The 18,587-nt window shown below is 34.7% G+C and overlaps 2 protein-coding genes across 2 annotated transcripts; both read left to right on the forward strand.

Annotated features, from left to right (window-relative positions):
• The first annotated feature begins 7,629 nt into the window (after positions 1-7,629).
• Positions 7,630-9,808, forward strand: LOC110425291 (ankyrin repeat-containing protein BDA1-like). Its single transcript, XM_021440167.2, has 2 exons — positions 7,630-8,407; positions 8,538-9,808. The coding sequence occupies exons 1-2, from the start codon at positions 7,826-7,828 to the stop codon at positions 9,420-9,422; spliced, it is 1,467 nt and encodes a 488-aa protein (XP_021295842.1). The 5' UTR covers positions 7,630-7,825; the 3' UTR covers positions 9,423-9,808.
• Positions 9,809-9,825: 17 nt separating this feature from the next.
• On the forward strand, positions 9,826-11,934 carry LOC110425484 (ankyrin repeat-containing protein BDA1-like). The gene is made up of 3 exons (XM_089785108.1): positions 9,826-9,938; positions 10,236-11,040; positions 11,161-11,934. Exons 1-3 carry the CDS (start codon positions 9,826-9,828, stop codon positions 11,932-11,934), a joined length of 1,692 nt encoding a protein of 563 aa, XP_089641234.1.
• Positions 11,935-18,587: the final 6,653 nt, after the last annotated feature.

An 18,587-nucleotide genomic window follows, 5' to 3' on the forward strand; every position in this document is an offset into this window, starting at 1 on the left:
ATTTCTTTGGTTCAGCAGCCTCTGCTGGAAAATTTGTGAAGCAAGACAGCAAGGAAACATTGGTGCATAAAACTCCAATTATTAACAAAATAAACTGAAAGAAAGCCAGCCATCAACTGATTGATGCAGTGAATTTGATTTAAACTGCCAGCATTCAAATGCTTAATAGAGGAGTTCAAGAACATTCAAAGTTATGCTATATTGACACAAAAATATCAAACACAAAATTTTAAGGTGTTAGTCAAGTTCGACTCAATCTGATTCACTTCAATCTGATCCATGAACACCTTTAATTAGAATTTGAGATTTTCTCTTTAATGTCTAGACTTCAAATTTTAAGATATAAGAGACAAGATTACCACAGGAGAAAAAGACATTTTTTTTCTTCTGCAAAAGGTGGAATTTATTCATATATATGTCACTGACCAATAGACAAAGAGAAGAGAAAATAACAACATAATTCCTACTAAAAATAAGACATATCTGGAAAGCACCAATAGCAACAAGCTGACAACTTGTAAGCATCACACAACATCACAAATATTAGACCATGAATCAATTCACCACCAAGCTGCAAACATAGAGTCTCTGTCCACTCCATATTTAGGTAGAGCATCGACAAAGGAATTTGCCTCACACAAATTATGGACAATGGCTACATCACCGATGGACCGCATAAGACTGTCAATCTCATTAAAAATATGTCATTGATCCCACGGTCTCTATTTCTAGCTTCCTAGTACCTGCAAGTGAGGTTGATGCAAATAAACCAAAGGCATATTTGATGTAATACCCCTTACAAAATAAATAAATAAATAAAGACTTTTTTTTAAAAAATAATAGAGTAGATATATTTTAGTTGGTGTCAGATTACATTATCATGTTTAAAAAAAATCAATCAATCTTACCTTATCATATTAAATAAATAAATAAATAAAATAAAATAAAATTATATCAATTAATCTTATCATGTTTTAAAATAAAAATAATCAGTTTATCTCAACACGTTTAAAAGAAAAGACAGAGAACTCACGTCAGTTTATTTCATCAGACTCAAACGATAGGCAGAGCTTAATACCAGAGAAGAAAAAAGACATAAAAAGGAAAAAAGTAAGGGATTGCTGATTAAGGTATGTTTAGAGTAGTATTTTCACAGTTTAGGCACAAAAAGCCTTAAATTAATTATGTTTTTTTAATTTTTATTCAAAATTCGGTACTTTTTCGGTGACCTTCCGATGACATGATGGGTACCAATGGAAAGGTCTCGAAAAGATCTTTCCAATGGTTTTGTAGCATCTCGTTTGGCCTTGTGGTTAGGAAGATACGAATTTTTGAAGTTAATTGAAAACCTGATTTCAACAGTTTTGACAATCCATATTTGGGTCACCGGAACTCTATATTCTGTTAATGTTTTTAGTTGTTTCTTTGAGGGCTTTTGTAGTCTGAAATGAGATGTTTAATTTGACATCAATGGCTCAGTTAGGAACTTCCTGTGTTAAGAGAATGAAAGCTTCAAAATAGGCTCGTTGATATTGAAAACCTAGAAATCTGGGTAATTCTGTGATGATTTCTAGAGTTTTGACTTTCAAAATTTAGGAATTTTGTGCTCTTTTTAATCGAAACAAGTTCTGTTATTGTAGTATGATATGAAGACTTCAAAATGATTTGATTTTATCACTGGAAATAATTCAGCTTAAGAGTTATAAGAGCTCAAAATAGGCTAAATGGCCATCCAGATTCTGAAAATTTCAGAAAATAGAAAAGTTCTTTATAATTTTTTTAAAATCTGATTTTAATTAATATGTAATAAATTCTTCTGTAAACTTCATAAATATTGAATTTTTGATTTCTAGTATATTTTTATTGCCAAAAGTATATATAGTATAGTTTATAAACTTATTTCTTAAGTTAGAAAATTTTTACAAAAAAAAAAGAAAATTTCAAACATGATTTTTATATGAAATTAAATTATATTTCTGTTAGAAATTTAAAATCTTTACTAATTTATGATTAAGGTTTAATTCTCAATTTTATTGGATTTTTATTAATTCAAATAATAATAATAATAATATATTATCTATTTAATTGAAAACGTTTTTAAATTGCAATAGAGGTTGCTATACACCCTAAGTGCTTAGGATGGTCAACGGAAAGTCACTTGTCAAATTTGTTTATAAATACGGTTCTGACATTTGTATATATTTCTTGAAATATTAGGCAACTAGGAGGATTTTCTGATTTGCTGCTTGAAAGTGAAATTGACAAAGTTAGGTAAGTGATTGATATCCCTTTGATGTTTTCACATCCTAAAAATTAGCCTCAATGTGAAATTGAATTTCATATATTATGTATAATATATTTTGTCCTATGATTTGTAAAAGTCAAGTTGAGTATGCAAAATGAGTATATAAATGATTTTCGTATGTTGGATTTTGAAATGTGAATTTTTATGAAATATGATATTTGATTTTGAAATATGAATATAACTTTTGTCTAACATCCTTGTGATTATATATGTAAATACTTAGCTTGAAATAAATATTTTTTTGATGTGCATAATGTGTTTTGTGAAAGTGAATATTACCGTTTTGTGACATTGGGTAATCAAAAAATATGTTTTGTTTTGTCTCCTAGTATGGCTATGATATGATCCTGTCAATGGAGGTTAAACGTTGGCCATGTCGACATGTATTCTGTGATTAGAGATCGATCTCCCAACTGCACCACTGATTTTTGAATAGTGGTACTTTTGATATCTGTTCAGAGTAACCAATGATTACTTCTGATATACTTATGACCCATACCACTGGGATTAATTGTGGTTTCTGTTATGATTATGACCTATGCCATAGGGGTTAAGTATGGCCATAGTATGTTACGCGAGACTATTAAAATCTGTAATAATTGTGAAATCACATTTTGTCTATAAAAAAAATTAGAATTAAGATGGTTTTGTTGTTTGAATAAGATTACCCCAAAATTCTATTTTGATATTTATATGAGAATAAGAAAAATTTAGCTTAAATATTTTGTGCATGCTTAATCCGGTTGAAGAAATGTTAGTCACTTACTGAGCTGTTGGACTCACTCCTTCCTACATTTTTTTTTCAGGTTGTGATTTGGTCAAACACGTGGAAAACTTCAGGGAGTGACATCTCATATGCTAGCATATAATGTTTGTTTGCTTCAGGATTGTTTAAATGTTATGAACTTTTGCTACCTTAAATTGTTATTTAGCATTTTATCTTAATACCTTGGCTTGAGAATTATAATTTTTCATAATATATTTAATCTATTTTAGTTAATTGGTTAAAATATGTGTTTTGAGCTTTACATGCATGTAAGGTTACATCTTGCAAGTGTGTGGCGTCTGTTGTGCCTCAGGCATGGGGCGTGACATTTGAGAACCTAGAATCCAAAATGTCTTCTTTTGTAATTAAAAACTAGTAGTGTATATATATTGCTTGAGAGCCACAAATCCGTATAAAATTGCAGGATGGATACTCCTACATTGGCTCACCTTGTGGCCCTTTTAGGCACCATTTAATTTATCATAGCACAGTGTAAATGTGTGTCAATAATGTTGTCTTTCAATTATTCTTACCGTGCGCTGGAAAAGGTAAAGAAGACGATGTTTCGATGGATCAGCTATTTGATTGGACATTACAGAATAAGTTAAAGTGAAAAAGTTATTTTCAAAGCAGCTGTCGTCACTCCGTCCCTTCTCATTGAGTACAATGTGGAGTCCACACATATCGCTCAGCGCTTTACATCCTCATTGCAGGCAATGCCCCGAAGGGTACGTCGAGGTGCTCTTTAACCATGACTAATTGAAGGCTCTTTTGTTTTTTTTATATGATTAGTTGCTTCACTTGCTTCTTCCAGAATTACAAGTAGATTGCTCTTGTTTGCTAATTATATATCGGTCCGCTATTTCTTTATGCTTTAAACTGCTCTAATTTCGTATTGCAAATTGCATTGGTTTTCAGTAGCCTGGATATTGCTAAATAATTTATTATCCCCAGCATGATGGATTGGAGGATGATTGAGGCTGCTCAAACAGGAAACATCAACGTATCGTATGAATTAATCCAGGAAGATCCATTTGTTTTGGAGCTTATTGATCAGGTGCCTTTTTTTGATACACCTTTACATATAGCAGCCTGTGCTGGGCACGTTGATTTTGTGATGGAAATGATGAACGTAAAGCCATCATTTGCAAGAAAGCTAAACCAAGCTGTCTACATAATCATGTTGTTTTTTTTTTTAATTTCCTCATTCTTGAATTGTAATTTGACTAAAATGATTTAATTCTAATTAGATTAGTATATCTTGATTCATATATCTTGTTGAAAACAGTTCCTTCAATGCTGTTGTTTTCACATTATAGCAACAACAAACCGAATCTAATCTAGCGATGCTCATTTCCATTCTTTTTTTTTTTTCAATTTAGTGTATTGATTGAGTCTTGTTTCTTCTTCTCTAGTGTCCATATTCTCGCTTTGCACTATTGCATGTATTGTGCACATTTCTTATATCTTTGTCACTGTCAAGAGCCGTCACAAGAGGGAGTCCTTTATTACTTCTTATACATTATTATTATTATTATTAGTAAGAGGATGAGTCCCTGTGCCAGAAAGTAGTACAAAACTTACCAATAGATGCCCTTTCTCTTGGGAAAGACCAGAAAAGACTACACCCCGCCGCCATTCATACACATCCACCCCTGTAGAAAAGACAACTGAAGCTTAACATCTGGTAATAATTAACATAAGGGACCACAACATTGGATCCATTTCTTCAAATAGTGCACTGTTTCTAGCTTCAGATCTACCATGCACAGCCTTCTATAATCTTTGTAAAGTGCACATTGTACCTTGATTGACAAGATGCATTTTCCTATCATTGGCTGCACCACACCATAAGAACCTCCTTTGATTCTGTCGGGGGCTTCCTTCACGTTACAAGGGATTTGAAATAACGACATGAAAGAAATGTGTAAACGTGACTCTCTCACTAATCAACAGCAACTTGACTTCCAACTAACCAATCTGGATTCAAATCAATCAATGATAAGCTTCCAAACCTTCACAACTTTGTCATTTGCACCTAAAGGTAGCCTCAAATAGGAGTTAGAGAGGTTATCCACCTTGCATTGGATTTTTGAAGCATATAAGTCCAATCACCTTTATTCAACACCAATCCCAAAAATTTTATTTTTTTAAAGTTAATTTTGAATTCGAAATTACTTGAAATGATATTAACAATTTTTTTACAATTTAGTAAAAATTTTAAGTTAAATTTACATAAAATAACTGTATCATATTATAAATTATGTATTACCAAACCATTATGTCCATCTCCAATGCTCCTAAAGCACCAATTAGTGGTTTTTTTGTAATGCTTAGGCATTCACAATAATATTAAATAATATTATAGACAAAAGGTATATTTATCAGAGTCCTTTTCTTATTATATGCTTTTTTTAAGTCCATTATAAAAAAATGCCCCTCATACTATCCTTCCTCATAAGATTAATAATCTCATTAGCTATAAGTGAAAAATTTGTAATTTATCTCCCATTAATGAAAGCAAATATCACCTCCGCTGTTGCAAGTCTCAAACGGTTTGCTAAGGTTCTAGCAAGAATTTTATACAAACTTTCCACTTGACTGATTGGTCTATAATTGCTTGACCCCATAAGAGACTCATGCTTTGGAAAGAGACTTATAAAGACAAGTTTATGTAACTATTAAAAGAACACAGATTATGGAATTCATGCAAAAATTTCATCACTTCCCCTTCTAGATTATTCTATTGATTTTGGAAGAAGTGCAGATTAAAATCATCTGATCTTGATTTGTTTTTTTGGTTTGCTTAGTCAACAAAGATTTTTTATTAATACCAACATGTTTTACAAGCTTTGGCATCCCAATTAAGAGGGAATATCGTTACAAGAACCGTGCTAAACATTCATTGATAGTTTGACCAAAATCATCGATAAGCAACAACATAAAAAAATCTTATTTATCACCAAGTATAAAATAACTCAATTCTTGGCTAACGAATCTGCAAGAAATTTGCTTCCTCAATTTCCAATCCCAGACTCATGGCTAAGTTCTATAAATCTAAAACATTAATGATAAGTGTAACTCGGGCTAGACTCAATGTATCAAGTGACACACAATGCATTCCTGGTACTAGCAGGGTTGGAAATAACAGCAATCTACCAAGCCATTTGTAGTACGTCAAATGGTGTTCATGGTGTTCGACAAGCTGAAGCAGGTTCCAGTGAGGTTCCAAGGGGAGCAGGCAGATCAATCATGGATCAAATAGATATCTTTTGTTTTATATTCCAAACACTGCAGCATTTCTCACCACGCTTTTTCTTACAGTTCTGTTTTAATAATAGGTATTTTCGGTGAAGTGGTTCTCTTACCGTTGTTGCCATTAATCATTTGTATGTCATGTCCACGCTAGTCTTAACCCCAGCTGCAAAGTTTACTTATTACATTTGGCTTACTTTGGTGCTTGTTGTTGCGTTTGGGTGTTGGTTATTGGGAGCTTATCTATATCGGTTGCTGAAAATAAAGAAGGTTAATAGGAGCTCAGGAGAACTCACCGTCTCAATGTTATTTTGAAAGGGGTGGAAACATACACATCCTTTAGCATTAGCCTTTGCATAGATAGGCGTTTTCAGCATAAAATGTCGAGATGAATTTGAAAATTGTGATTGAATTTTTTGTGATTTCTAGAGAAATGTTCATCTTCACACCCCCTGTCGCCATCCATGGCATCCTTTTGCTAATTATTTCCATTTTCATCAAGAAATAAAAACGTTAACTTCAAATGCTTGTTCACAATTAGATTCACGTCTTGCTTAGGATTGAACTAATAGGTTGGCCCAAGCTTTTTTTTTCTTTTTTCATTTTCGTTGAATGGTTCCATCTAATCTAACTCAATAAGTTCAGAAAATTTTGTAAGATATTTTTTAAACACAAACATAAGATCATCTGTTAATTATATAAGTTGATATTAAAAACACATTACTTATTATTATTACTGTATAATTATTTAACAAATAACTTTATAAGTATGTAAAATTTATCAAATATTAATATAAAGTTTATATCTAAGTAATAGATTTTTACATGATTTTTCCTTATAATTAAAATATTTAATATTATAAAAAAAATTCTCATTAACGACCCACTAAGCCCAAGCCTACTGATATGCATAAAGACAAGCATGTTTGTGATAAAAATTTTCACTTTTCTACTCTATCCTCTGTTCAATTGATCCTTGAAGATCAGACACACTGAGAGGGAAGAATGTAAGAAGAAGAAAATTTATCTTACTTCTTATCAATTGATTTTTCTACCATACTTTTATTGTTAAGTAATTTTGGATAAGTTGATTTCCGATGCTTGAATACGATACAGCCGCAAGTGCTATCCAGCTTTCAATAGATATTCTAAAACCAGAATAAAGTAGAGACAGCGTGAGTTATCGTTTCAGGGAATACTACTTTGTCTCCACGACTACTTTTTCTGTCTTGTCACCATTCCTGATTGATTTTAATCGACTGACACAACAGTGTCTTGTGCACCCTCTCTTTACTCTTTTAATCAATTACCGTCACTGGCGTTATGATTACGTATCAATTTATCACTATTCTAAGCCTTATCACCCTTACTTTGTTTACCGGATGGAGGGGAACTGCTTAGGTGAAACCAATCCGAATGTCTTCAATGTTCTCTTAGTTATATGTGTCTTAATATCTTCATCTATTTTCAGCACGTCTTTGTAATTTGGCTCTCCTGATATGGATGAAAGTTTGAAGAGAGCTGCACAAGAAGGGAATATTGTTGAATTATATGCATCAATCCAAAGAGATGGAAATGTTTTGAGGCTGATTGATGAGATGGAGTTCGTTGACACTCCATTACACGTAGCTGCAGCTGAAGGGTGCTTTGATTTTGCCATGGAGGTAATGATCTTAAAGCCGTCATTCGCTAGGAAACTAAACCAAGAAGGCTTAAGCCCCATTCACCTCGCAGTGGAAAAGGGGCATAAAGAGCTGGCGCTACAACTCATGCAAAGTGATAAAAATCTTGTCCGTGTCAAAGGAAGGCTGGGTGAGACTCCTTTGCACTATGCAGTAACTGGAGCAGAAAACCTTGATCTCTTGGCCAGATTTCTAGAGGCTTGCCCTGAATGCATCCTAGATATGGCAACTACAAACCAGACTGCTTTGCACATTGCAACGAGAAACGATAACTTAGAAGCTCTTGAACTCCTATGTCGGATGCTTAGGAAGAGTGGCTATTGTGAGGATGTGGTGAACCAGAAAGACAGGAATGGCGACACTGCCTTGCACATAGCTGCACGCAATAATCAACCCCAGGTCCGATCTCTTCCCCTTTTAATTATTTTTACTTTTACCAAAAAAGAATGGAATAATTCTTTAAATTGGGATTGTATTTCACGGTCAATTGATTGTGGCTTTTGTTTGTCTTAAACTCTCTATCAAACAGATGCTCAAACTGCTATTAAAATGCAAGGCTGATAAGCTTGCAAACAATCAGGCCGGTAGGACGGCACTGGCTATTGCCTGCGAACTTAATAACAGAGAGAGCATTAAGATTCTGCGTGGTTGGCTAAGTGCAAAAGTTTTAAGCTATCAATATAAGATTCGGAAAAAAATGTTTAAGACTGTGACAAAGGCATCAGAAGTAATTTTTCAAGGTATGGATAGTATATCAAGCGAGGATCGCAATGCCTTACTAGTAGTTTTAGGTTTGCTTCTAACAGCTACCTACCAAGCTAGTATTAGCCCGCCGGGTAGTGTTACGCAAGGTAATGGCTCCTCAAACTCCGATTCCCTTGCAGGCAAATCAGTCATGGATCAAGTCTCTTTTCTTCTTTTCTATATTCCAGCCTGTACTGTCTTCATAGTAGCGTTTTTCCTAACGTTGGGCCTCCTTACACCTTTCCCCCATGGTTTCAAGACTGCTCTTCAAGTACTACTTGCATTTCTTGCAATATCTTTCAACCAAGCAATAGGTTTCATAGCACCAACTGAATTAGCGATTCTAGTAATCAGTTTGTTTTCAGTGTTGGTTTTTGTTTTAATGATGGTCATGTGTGTTGCTTACCGGGTATCAAAAGTTAGCGTTTTATTTCTAGGATGCTGGTTAGTGATTGGTCTGTATGGCCCATTTCAGATAGGATCCTATTTAATTTTAGGGTGTTGGTTAGTTCTTAGTCTATATGATCCATTCTGGATAGGATCCGCTGGAATTGTAGGATGCATTTTAGTACTAAATCTGTTTGAATTCGCCTCGACGGTAGGTGTTATAGTGTCAGTACCCATGGGATTACTTGCTTTGTTTCTATTGTGGTTAGAAGTAGTGCAATGAGAACGTTGGTTGACATCGCATCCCTCAAGGTATACGGACACCTAATGTTGAATGAGGATCTAAACGATGGCTGCCCCAGCATCTTGATATTTTCTATTCCTGGTTTTGTATCTTATTTGTTGTATCATGATGTACCACCCATAAATTCAATTCCTCCTGCATAAAATCATCTCTACTTTTTAGTTTCTCTTTTTGTTGTACTTTATTCTGCTTATAATTTGTGCTGATATGTTATTAATACTCTTTTTGTTTTAAATTAAACTTTAGGCTTTCACTTATCATAAAAATTTCAAAAAAAAATGATGATATTAGCATTTATTGTAAATTATTTTGTGTATAGTATTTTTGTTTTAAAATTATGATTTCATTGAGAATGCGATAACTCTCCCGAGGAAAAACAAAAATGGGGGTGTTCCAAGCCTTGAAGCTTTCTGTCAAGCATAATGGCTTAAAAACACTGCCCTGCATTTACAAAGAAAGACTAACAGCAGAGCCTGAAGAAAAGGACAAGTCTGGGTTCCCCATACTGAAATAAAGTATTTGACCCTATTGAAAAGGACTTTTAGGTTGTAACTTGAAATAAACATTTATCTGTAGAGAAATAAAATATTCATTTATTCTTATAGAACACTTAGGAACAAGAAGATTGACTCACGAACAGCGACAATGGCAGTTTAAAAATATAATCAATAAAGAATTTTGGTCAAAACCGAGTATCATTACCATTTCTGCGCAGAAAGTTTCTTTTACAAAGACAACTCCACCAATCAGGCAAGCAATATAGTACGTACAAGCAGATTTGGTCTCACAAAGGCGGAGGAGCACTTGCGCGTTTGATCAAATTAGGCAACTTTTCTTACTTGGACAATTTCCTTGGACCTTCAAGGAGCACCTTATATATTGTTTGTTTACTAATTATGAATATCAAACTTTTGAAACACATAGTCTGCGTGACCATTCTCTCAATTACCTTTTGTTTATAGCTCTTGTTATCCTTGTCAGTATTCTCAAGGTGGATGAGCGTCACGAGAGGCTGCGAGGGGCTGCTCAAGCAGGAAATATCGATGCATTATATGCATTAATTCGAGAAGACGCATATCTTTTGGATGGCATTGATCAGATACCATTCTTTGATACCCCACTACACACAGCTGCAGCTGCGGGGCACACTGATTTTTCCATGGAGGTAATGAACTTGAAGCCATCTCTAGCTTTAAAGCTGAACCATGATGGCTTTAGCCCTATCCACCTTGCCTTGCAAAATGGGCAAAAAGAGACTGTCCTCAATCTCCTGGGAATGGATAAAGATCTTGTTCGTGTCAAAGGAAAGGAGGGTAAAACTCCTTTGCACTACGTAGTTGGAGAAGCGGACCTTAGTCTTGTACTCACATTTCTCTTGTGTTGTCCTGAATGCATCAGAGATGTGACAAATCAAAATGAGACTGCTTTGCACATTGCAGCGCAAAAGAACCTACTGGAAGCTCTTCAAGTCCCCGTAGGTTGGCTCCGGAGTACACACGATAAAGATGGAAAATTATGGGAAAAAGAAGTCCTGAATTGGAAGAACAAGGAAGGCGATACTGTGCTGCACATTGCGGTATCCAATAATCAACTGCAGGCACGATCCCATCCGTGCTCTTTTTTAAACTAATTATTGAAACAGACATCTAATTTGTTTTTATGCGTTTTATTAGTTAATTAATTGTTTCCTCTATGTATATTTTAATCATTTTTACAGATGGTAGAACTTTTACTAGATTGTGGGATCGAGAAGAACGCCATGAATTGGAGAGGGTTGACAGCAATGGATATCGTACAGGGCCAAAGCCGAGTCGACAACAAAAGGACTTTGGAAGTTCTGCGCTATTTTGGGTGTTCGAATGCTTCCTCAATCCACACTAATTCCACCTTAGTTGAGTTGTTAAGATCAAAGATCTCGTTTTCTGAAAGATCGAATATAGTTATGAGCCGGATGAGGAAAAACATATCAAATGGCACTCGCGACGCATTACTGGTAGTGCTTGGTCTAATTTTAACTACCACCTACGAATCTGCTGTTAATCCGCCTTATGATCTTTTTCAATCAGATCTTCCCCAGCAAATAATCCCTCAAGATGCAGGGGGACAATGGGTTTCTCCGAACGATGGTATTATGGCCGCTCTTGATCCGCTTGCTCTGTCTTTCTCTATCTTCAATGCCGTTAATTTCTTGGTAACACTTTTAGTGACACTTTTTATCCTCCCTTGGGTTCCTTATGCTCAGCTGCTTCACGTCCCATTGCTGCTAATATTTATCTTCTTCGTGGCGTCAATGGGTTTGTCGCTTGCATTGATGACTTCCGTTATTGGGATTGGTGTGTTTTGTTCTTTAGTAGTTATCACAACAATCCTAGGGATATTCATTGTCATGAATAAAGTTAGAAGCAGGAAGGTTTACACAGACTGCATCAAGGAAGTTGGTGACAGGGTACGTCTGCACAGGCACGAGCACGACGACATTAAAAAGAAGTAAACTGGTTTTTTGGAGGCTTCTCTGTGCACTAAATTTAAAAAAAAAACAATATTAAAAGGACTAAAATAAAAACATTTTTCTAAATTTCAATGCAAGTTAAATGTGGACATTCAATAAAATTGAGGGAGTATCTTATATTAATACATCGAAATATTTAGAGAATTTTGTGGCACAGATTTTTGCTTCGGCTGCCAAGAATTTGTGCATGAGAGAAAACTAGTTCTCTTTTTGTTAGGGTAAGCACAATAGGTCCCATGTTCAGTGATGCTACCAAAATCTTATTGAGTAGCTGGTTTATTTTGGCAATTGTACAGGTTCTTTCACCTTCACCAATCATTTATGTCATGAGAGTTTTTTGCATTTGGGCTATATACTTGAAATGGTAACTAAACACGGAAACCTTCCGCTTTTTGACTCAATTTCTGATCATTTGCCCTGAATGTATGGAAGATATAATGACTCAAAGCGAGACTGCTCTTCACATTGCAGTACAACGCAAGAGATTGGATGCTCTTGAAGTCCTAGCAAAGACTGCATGGTAGCCTTGGAGGACCTTTCGTGACAATAGCAAAGTTTTGGAATAGAAGTCCTAAACAAGAAGAACAGTGACGGAAACACAGCACTGCACTTGGCCACATTGAATAATCAACCAGAGGCATGTGTCACGGGCCACATGTCACGGGCCACAGCCCAGACCCGCCAAGAGGCCCAAGAGGGTGCCAGCCCACCAAGATCCATGTAGGGTGCCAGCCCACCAAGACCCATGTAGGGATTTCCCTCCCAAATGAGCTTCTAGAAACCTTAGTTTCCCTCCCAAATGGTTTTGGAGGGAAATCTTTTGGAGGGAAATCCTTTGGAGGGAAAATTTTGGAGGGAAATGGGTGGGGAACCTTGGCTATAAATAACCCCATCCTCCTTGTGTAAATCATCCAACACACTTGTATCTCAATTCATTCAATACAAGCTTAGTTTTTCTCTCTAGCATTCTCTTCCCATTTTTCCTTCCTCGTTTATGCAAGCTTGCTTGTAGGCTTAAAGCCGTTGTGTGGGTGTTGAGTGCTTGTTGGGCGAGTGCTGAAGCACTAAGGCTGACTTGGGTTCTAAGTGCCGAGATAAGGGTTGAGCCCAAGGCCGCACGGAAGGTGGTCTTAAGTATCGCCCCGTGACACATGCATGATCTCACATCATCTTTTTCTTTTCTTGGATTATACCATACACTTTCTTTGCCCCAATTCATTTATCTTAATTTGTTTCACATTAATTTAAAAAAAATGTTTTTTTTTTAAAATTTTCTTTTGAACAGATTATGAAACTCTTATTAGAATGTAAAGTTGATAAAAACTCCATAAATTGGGGTGGCTTAACGGCTATGGATATCTTACACGATCACAGGCAAGTTGACAATAAAGAGTGTAAAGAGATTTTACGCCGTGCTAGAGGCTTAAAGGCTTCCTCAATCCCTCAAGCTCCACCCTTAGAAGTTAAGATCGAAACAGACATTTCATGAAAAAGTACTTGGTGAAGCCTTTCGTGAAATTTTTGATATCTTAGTTGAGCAGGGCAATGCTTTGCTAGTGGTATTAGTTTTGATTCTAACAGCTACTTACCAAGCTACTCTTTGTCCACCTGGTGGTTTTGGGCAGGGTAGTGGCGGTGGACCAGTGCCGCCTGTCAGCTGGAGAAATCAATGATGCAGGACCCAACTTCCAATCTTGGAAAATCAATTATGAGCTCAACTTCTTTTCTTCTTTTATTCGTTCCAAATACTATCGTTTTTCTTATAACGACAATCCTAACGCTTGCCTCCTCTTAATTATTGCTAGTGTATCACCATTCTCCTTCAAGTGCCCTTGTTTTTATTATATTTTTGCCTTCTAAGTTTAACATATTGCATTTCACCAACCCCTTTATGTACTTTCATTTTTTTCTCCTTCAACATTTTTCTCTTGGTGCTATGTGTCATAGTACATATGAGAAAACACTTCAGAAAATGGTTTCATAAGCAGGAATGAAAGGGGTGAGATATTAGGCCAAGTAATTGGTTTTTCATTTTTTTTTCTTTGAGCAAGAGCATCATACACCGATCACTGAACGAAAACGTTGGTGTGCTAAGTAATTGGTTGACGGTTAAAAATCTGTGGTATATATTTTACCACATTTTGAAATGGATTAGACAGTGAAAATTAATTGAGGCTTTTCTTAATTTCTCTCTTTTGTACTAGGGAGCCTTTATTATTGACTTATCTTTTTGCAAAGAATGTTAAGAATGCATTAGCTAATGTCTATTTTGTATTTGTTAATTGTATACTAAAGAAGAAATGGTTTGGGCTTCAAATCCCTTTCTCTGGTTCTACAATAACGTCCGTTTCTGTTAATTTCTCTGATTGATTTTTCTTCTTCTGATAATTTTTTCACAATTGAAAGAAATTTTAGCATTCATGTTTTCACCTTATTTCAAATGCACAACAAATTCAAGATAAACCATTTTGGCTTAACAATTTTATAGTTGCCTACTATTGTGTTCTTAATTAAGTTTACTATTTGTATTTACTCAAGGACGAAGCTAGCTAACTTTTAATGAGAGGGCTACAGACAAAAAAAACAAGAGTTAAAAATTTTAAAAATTAATATGCTAAATTTAACCAACAACCAAATGATGGATAACAAAAAATAATTTTATATAACATGAAAATTAAGAAACAAAAAAACTTACAACAATCTTTTAAGAAAGTTATGCTCGATTATGTTTTTTGTATTCAAATTTATCAATTATTGATTATATACTGAAAAACATTAATTTCTTTAAGATTGAGTTGTAGACGTTTTGAATCAGATTGCTCTTATTAATGAATTAAGGCTTGGTGGTTTAAATGTAGGAGAATCATTTGAACAATTCACATATTTTCTTTTAAAGAATTTGTCAATTGTTTTTAACTTATTCATATTTTAATCAAATCTGAAAAAAAATTACTACAGTCAACATCTAACATTCTTATTTTGTTTCTATTTAAATTTATAATACTAAATATAAAATTATAATGTATAAAATATAAATAATTAAATACAATATACAAGTAACGATGCATAGGCTAGTTGTTTTACGCCAATAGAAATCTTTAACAAATAGCTTAGAGATTTAGGATGGCATACCAATTCTAGTGCAAATAAAATTACTTTTCAAAAAAAAAAAAGTGATATATATAAAAGATTAATAATTTCCTCTTATATAATCAGAATTGGTTAAAAAATATATATTCAAAATAATTTCTTTTTTAATTAAATATAAAATGTAATGCACATAAAAAAAGATATACTTAAGTTAATTTCCTTTTACATAATTAAGATTAATAAAAAATATACATTGATAAAATTTTAAATAACAATGCAACACTACAACTTATATTCGAGAATTACATAATAATTCATTAATTTTTAAAGATTAAAATCATAGAAAATAAAATCTACATAAAAAAGTTGAACATTTGGGGAAGAAAATCTATAGAAAGTTAGAGCATATGATCAAATAGAATAAAAATAAAAAACAATATAAATATAAATTTAAAGAAAAAACGAAAAAAAACTTTAAAATTTAGTGAGATATGTGAGATCATTTTGTTATTCTTCATTTGTATTAATTATTAAATAAAAATTTTATTTAATATGAAAAAAATTTTAAAAATTTTGGGCACCTAAGGAGGCTCTGCCCCTGATTTTAGTGGCATCTGCATGTAAAGCCAATAAGTTAGAGACGAGAATGTATAGCTTTTTGGTATATACAATTTGTTCGTTCGGAATCGTTATGAATAGAATAGATCAATCTTCCAATTGATTCGTCTGAGAAGTGTACGAGGAGTATTATTCCCATCACTGACAAGATTCCACTGGAATCAATTCATAAAAAGATAGATGTTTCTTCGTAGGCAGCCGTCTCTCCTTGTAACCTTCGTCAGAGTCGTTTCGTTTGCTCTTAACTGCTACAAATATGAGAAGTGCCTTTGATTATTTTCATTTTTATTTATCTCACAATGAAGAGGTTGAAGAGGGTTGCTCGGGCTGGAAATATTGATGAATTGTATACATTAATTGGGAGGGATGCATATATTTTAGAGCGTGTTGATCAGATGCCTTTTTCTGACACTCCTTTACACATAGCTTCAGCTGCAGGGCACATTGATTTTGCGATGGAGATAATGAATTTAAAGCCATCATTTGCAAGAAAGCTGAATCAAGATGGCTTTAGCCCCATTCACTTGGCCTTGCAGCAAGGGCAGACAGCGATGGTGCTTCGTCTATTGGTAATTGATAAAGATCTTGTCCGTGTTAAGGGGAGGGAAGGAAAAACTCCTTTGCATTACGTAGCTAGCGAAGGAAACCTCAGTCTTTTGGCTCAATTTCTACTACGTTGTCCTAAATGTATTCAAGATGTGACAATCCGAAATGAAACTGCTTTGCACATTGTGGCAGAAAACGATAACTTAAGAGCTCTACGAGTCTTACTGCAGTCACTTAAGAGGACTAACCTTTATGGTAAATCGTCAGAAAAAAGGCTTTTGAATTTCAGGGATAAGGATGGCAACACTGTGTTGCACATAGCTGCTTCCAAGAATCAACCCCAGGTATAATGTTAAATACCCTAATTTCTTTCGTTGTATTTTGAGTAGAGGTCAGATCATGTACTAATATAGCAATTCTACCTATTAAGTACCCTGCATTAATTTCTTTGTGTACACTGTATTGATCATATAAATAACATCTGTAGCATAACCCTCTCGGCTTAAAAGCAATACACCAGAGACAAACACACCCTGCCATCGTCAACTTGCATCACAAGAGTAAACCCCCAATTACATCATGCATCTAATCCCCCGAAAGTCCCCCCAGGAATAAACAGAGTCCAACACAGTATACCATACAGCCCCAGTCACAGGCCTCCCAAATAACCACCAGCAAAAAAGTAAAAAAATAAAACAAAAACAAACAAACAAACAAAAGACAGTCCCAATGTATATTATCATAAATAGTCCAACGCTCCACACACATAGTAGGTAATCCAACACAGGCAGATCCTAATGCACATGTCAACAAAATAAGCTTCCAGACCTCAACCTGCACACAGATGAATTTATATGATCAATACAAACATTTATAAGTTGTTACTTGTTATCCTAAAAGTATAGCTTAGTTCATAAAGCTATAGTGTTTTTTTATGTCAATTTAATTTGGTTTTATAAATATTTGTTATGCAGATGGTCAAACTATTGATAGAATGTAGGGTTAGTATAAACAAGACCAATTCAAGGGGTTTGACAGCTCTGGATATCTTAGAAAGCATGAGCAATGTTGACAACAGAGACAGTCTGGAGATTCTACGCGATTTTGGAGGCTTGAATGGTTCCGCGACTCCTAGACCGCCACCCTTACACGTGATGTTAGGATCAAAGATCACACTTCTTGAAAACGCATTTGGTGAAGTGTTTCATGATATTATCACTATGTCAGCTGATAGAAGCAATGCATTGCTAGTAGTATTAGTACTGATTTTAACAGCAACTTACCAGGCCGCTCTCACCCCCCCCTTTCCTTTTTCTGGGGCTTCTACCGGCTCTGACTCTGCAAATAACACTTCCACCGATTCCACTGTGAGGAAATCAGTGATGGCATCAACTGCTTTTCTTCTCTTCTACATCCCAAACACTATAGCTTTTATCATTGCAATGATCCTAACACTTGGCCTTCTTGCAATTGTTGCCAGTGGCATCACTACTCTTCTTCTAGTGCCGCTACTTTTATTATATTTTTGCCTCCTGATTTCTACATATGATATGTCTCCAGCATCTGGCCGTATTGTTCTTTGGTTTTGTTTCCTTATTAGTTTACCGGTAGCGCTGAGAGTCATAGACCGAATAAAAAGACTTGGGAAACATTTGATTCAGAAGGAGGTACCACGACCTTAATAGTTGAGACATATACACCAGGAAAGTATTTGGTTGAAGCATTAGAAATCCAAGTATCAATGCGATGGATTAAATGGATCGCCAGCGAGAATTCCCTCTCCTTGTTTGTCTCACTCGTTTTGGGGACCTTGTATTTGAGGATTTTATTTTAATAATTAAAAACTGTTTGACTTCATCCTTGTTGGCTCCTACTATTTCCTTGTATACGTTATTCTCTATTGATTTTCATTCATTTTGGATAGTAATATGATTGTTTTCCGGACTTCAAAAACAAAATTCATATATACAATCATACCTGATTCTACTCAATTATTGCTAATTGTATCACCACTCTCTTTAAGCACCCTTATTTTTATTATATTTTTGCCTTCTAAGTTCAACGTATTACATTTCACCAACCCCTTTATGTACTTTCATTTTTTTCTCCTTTAACATTTTTCTCTTGGTGCTATGTGTCAATGTGCCTACGAGAAAACACTTCAGAAAATAAATTAGATAGTGAAAATTAATTAGGCTTTTCTTTTTTTTTTTGAAAGGTGGATTTTATTAGCCATACAACTGATATGCCATTGTTAGTCTCAAGCTAAAGTTGCAAGAAACTCCACTTATCATGAAATCTAGTTTGGCTGAAAGATAAACTATACAAAGATGGGCACACTGCTTACAAAAATTGGCAGTTGCCCCACACATGACCAACCT

Source organism: Theobroma umbraticum, unplaced genomic scaffold (assembly GCF_002168275.2).
Source record: "Theobroma umbraticum cultivar Fairchild unplaced genomic scaffold, ASM216827v3 scaffold_81.0, whole genome shotgun sequence".
NCBI classification, from domain to species: Eukaryota; Viridiplantae; Streptophyta; class Magnoliopsida; order Malvales; family Malvaceae; genus Theobroma; species Theobroma umbraticum.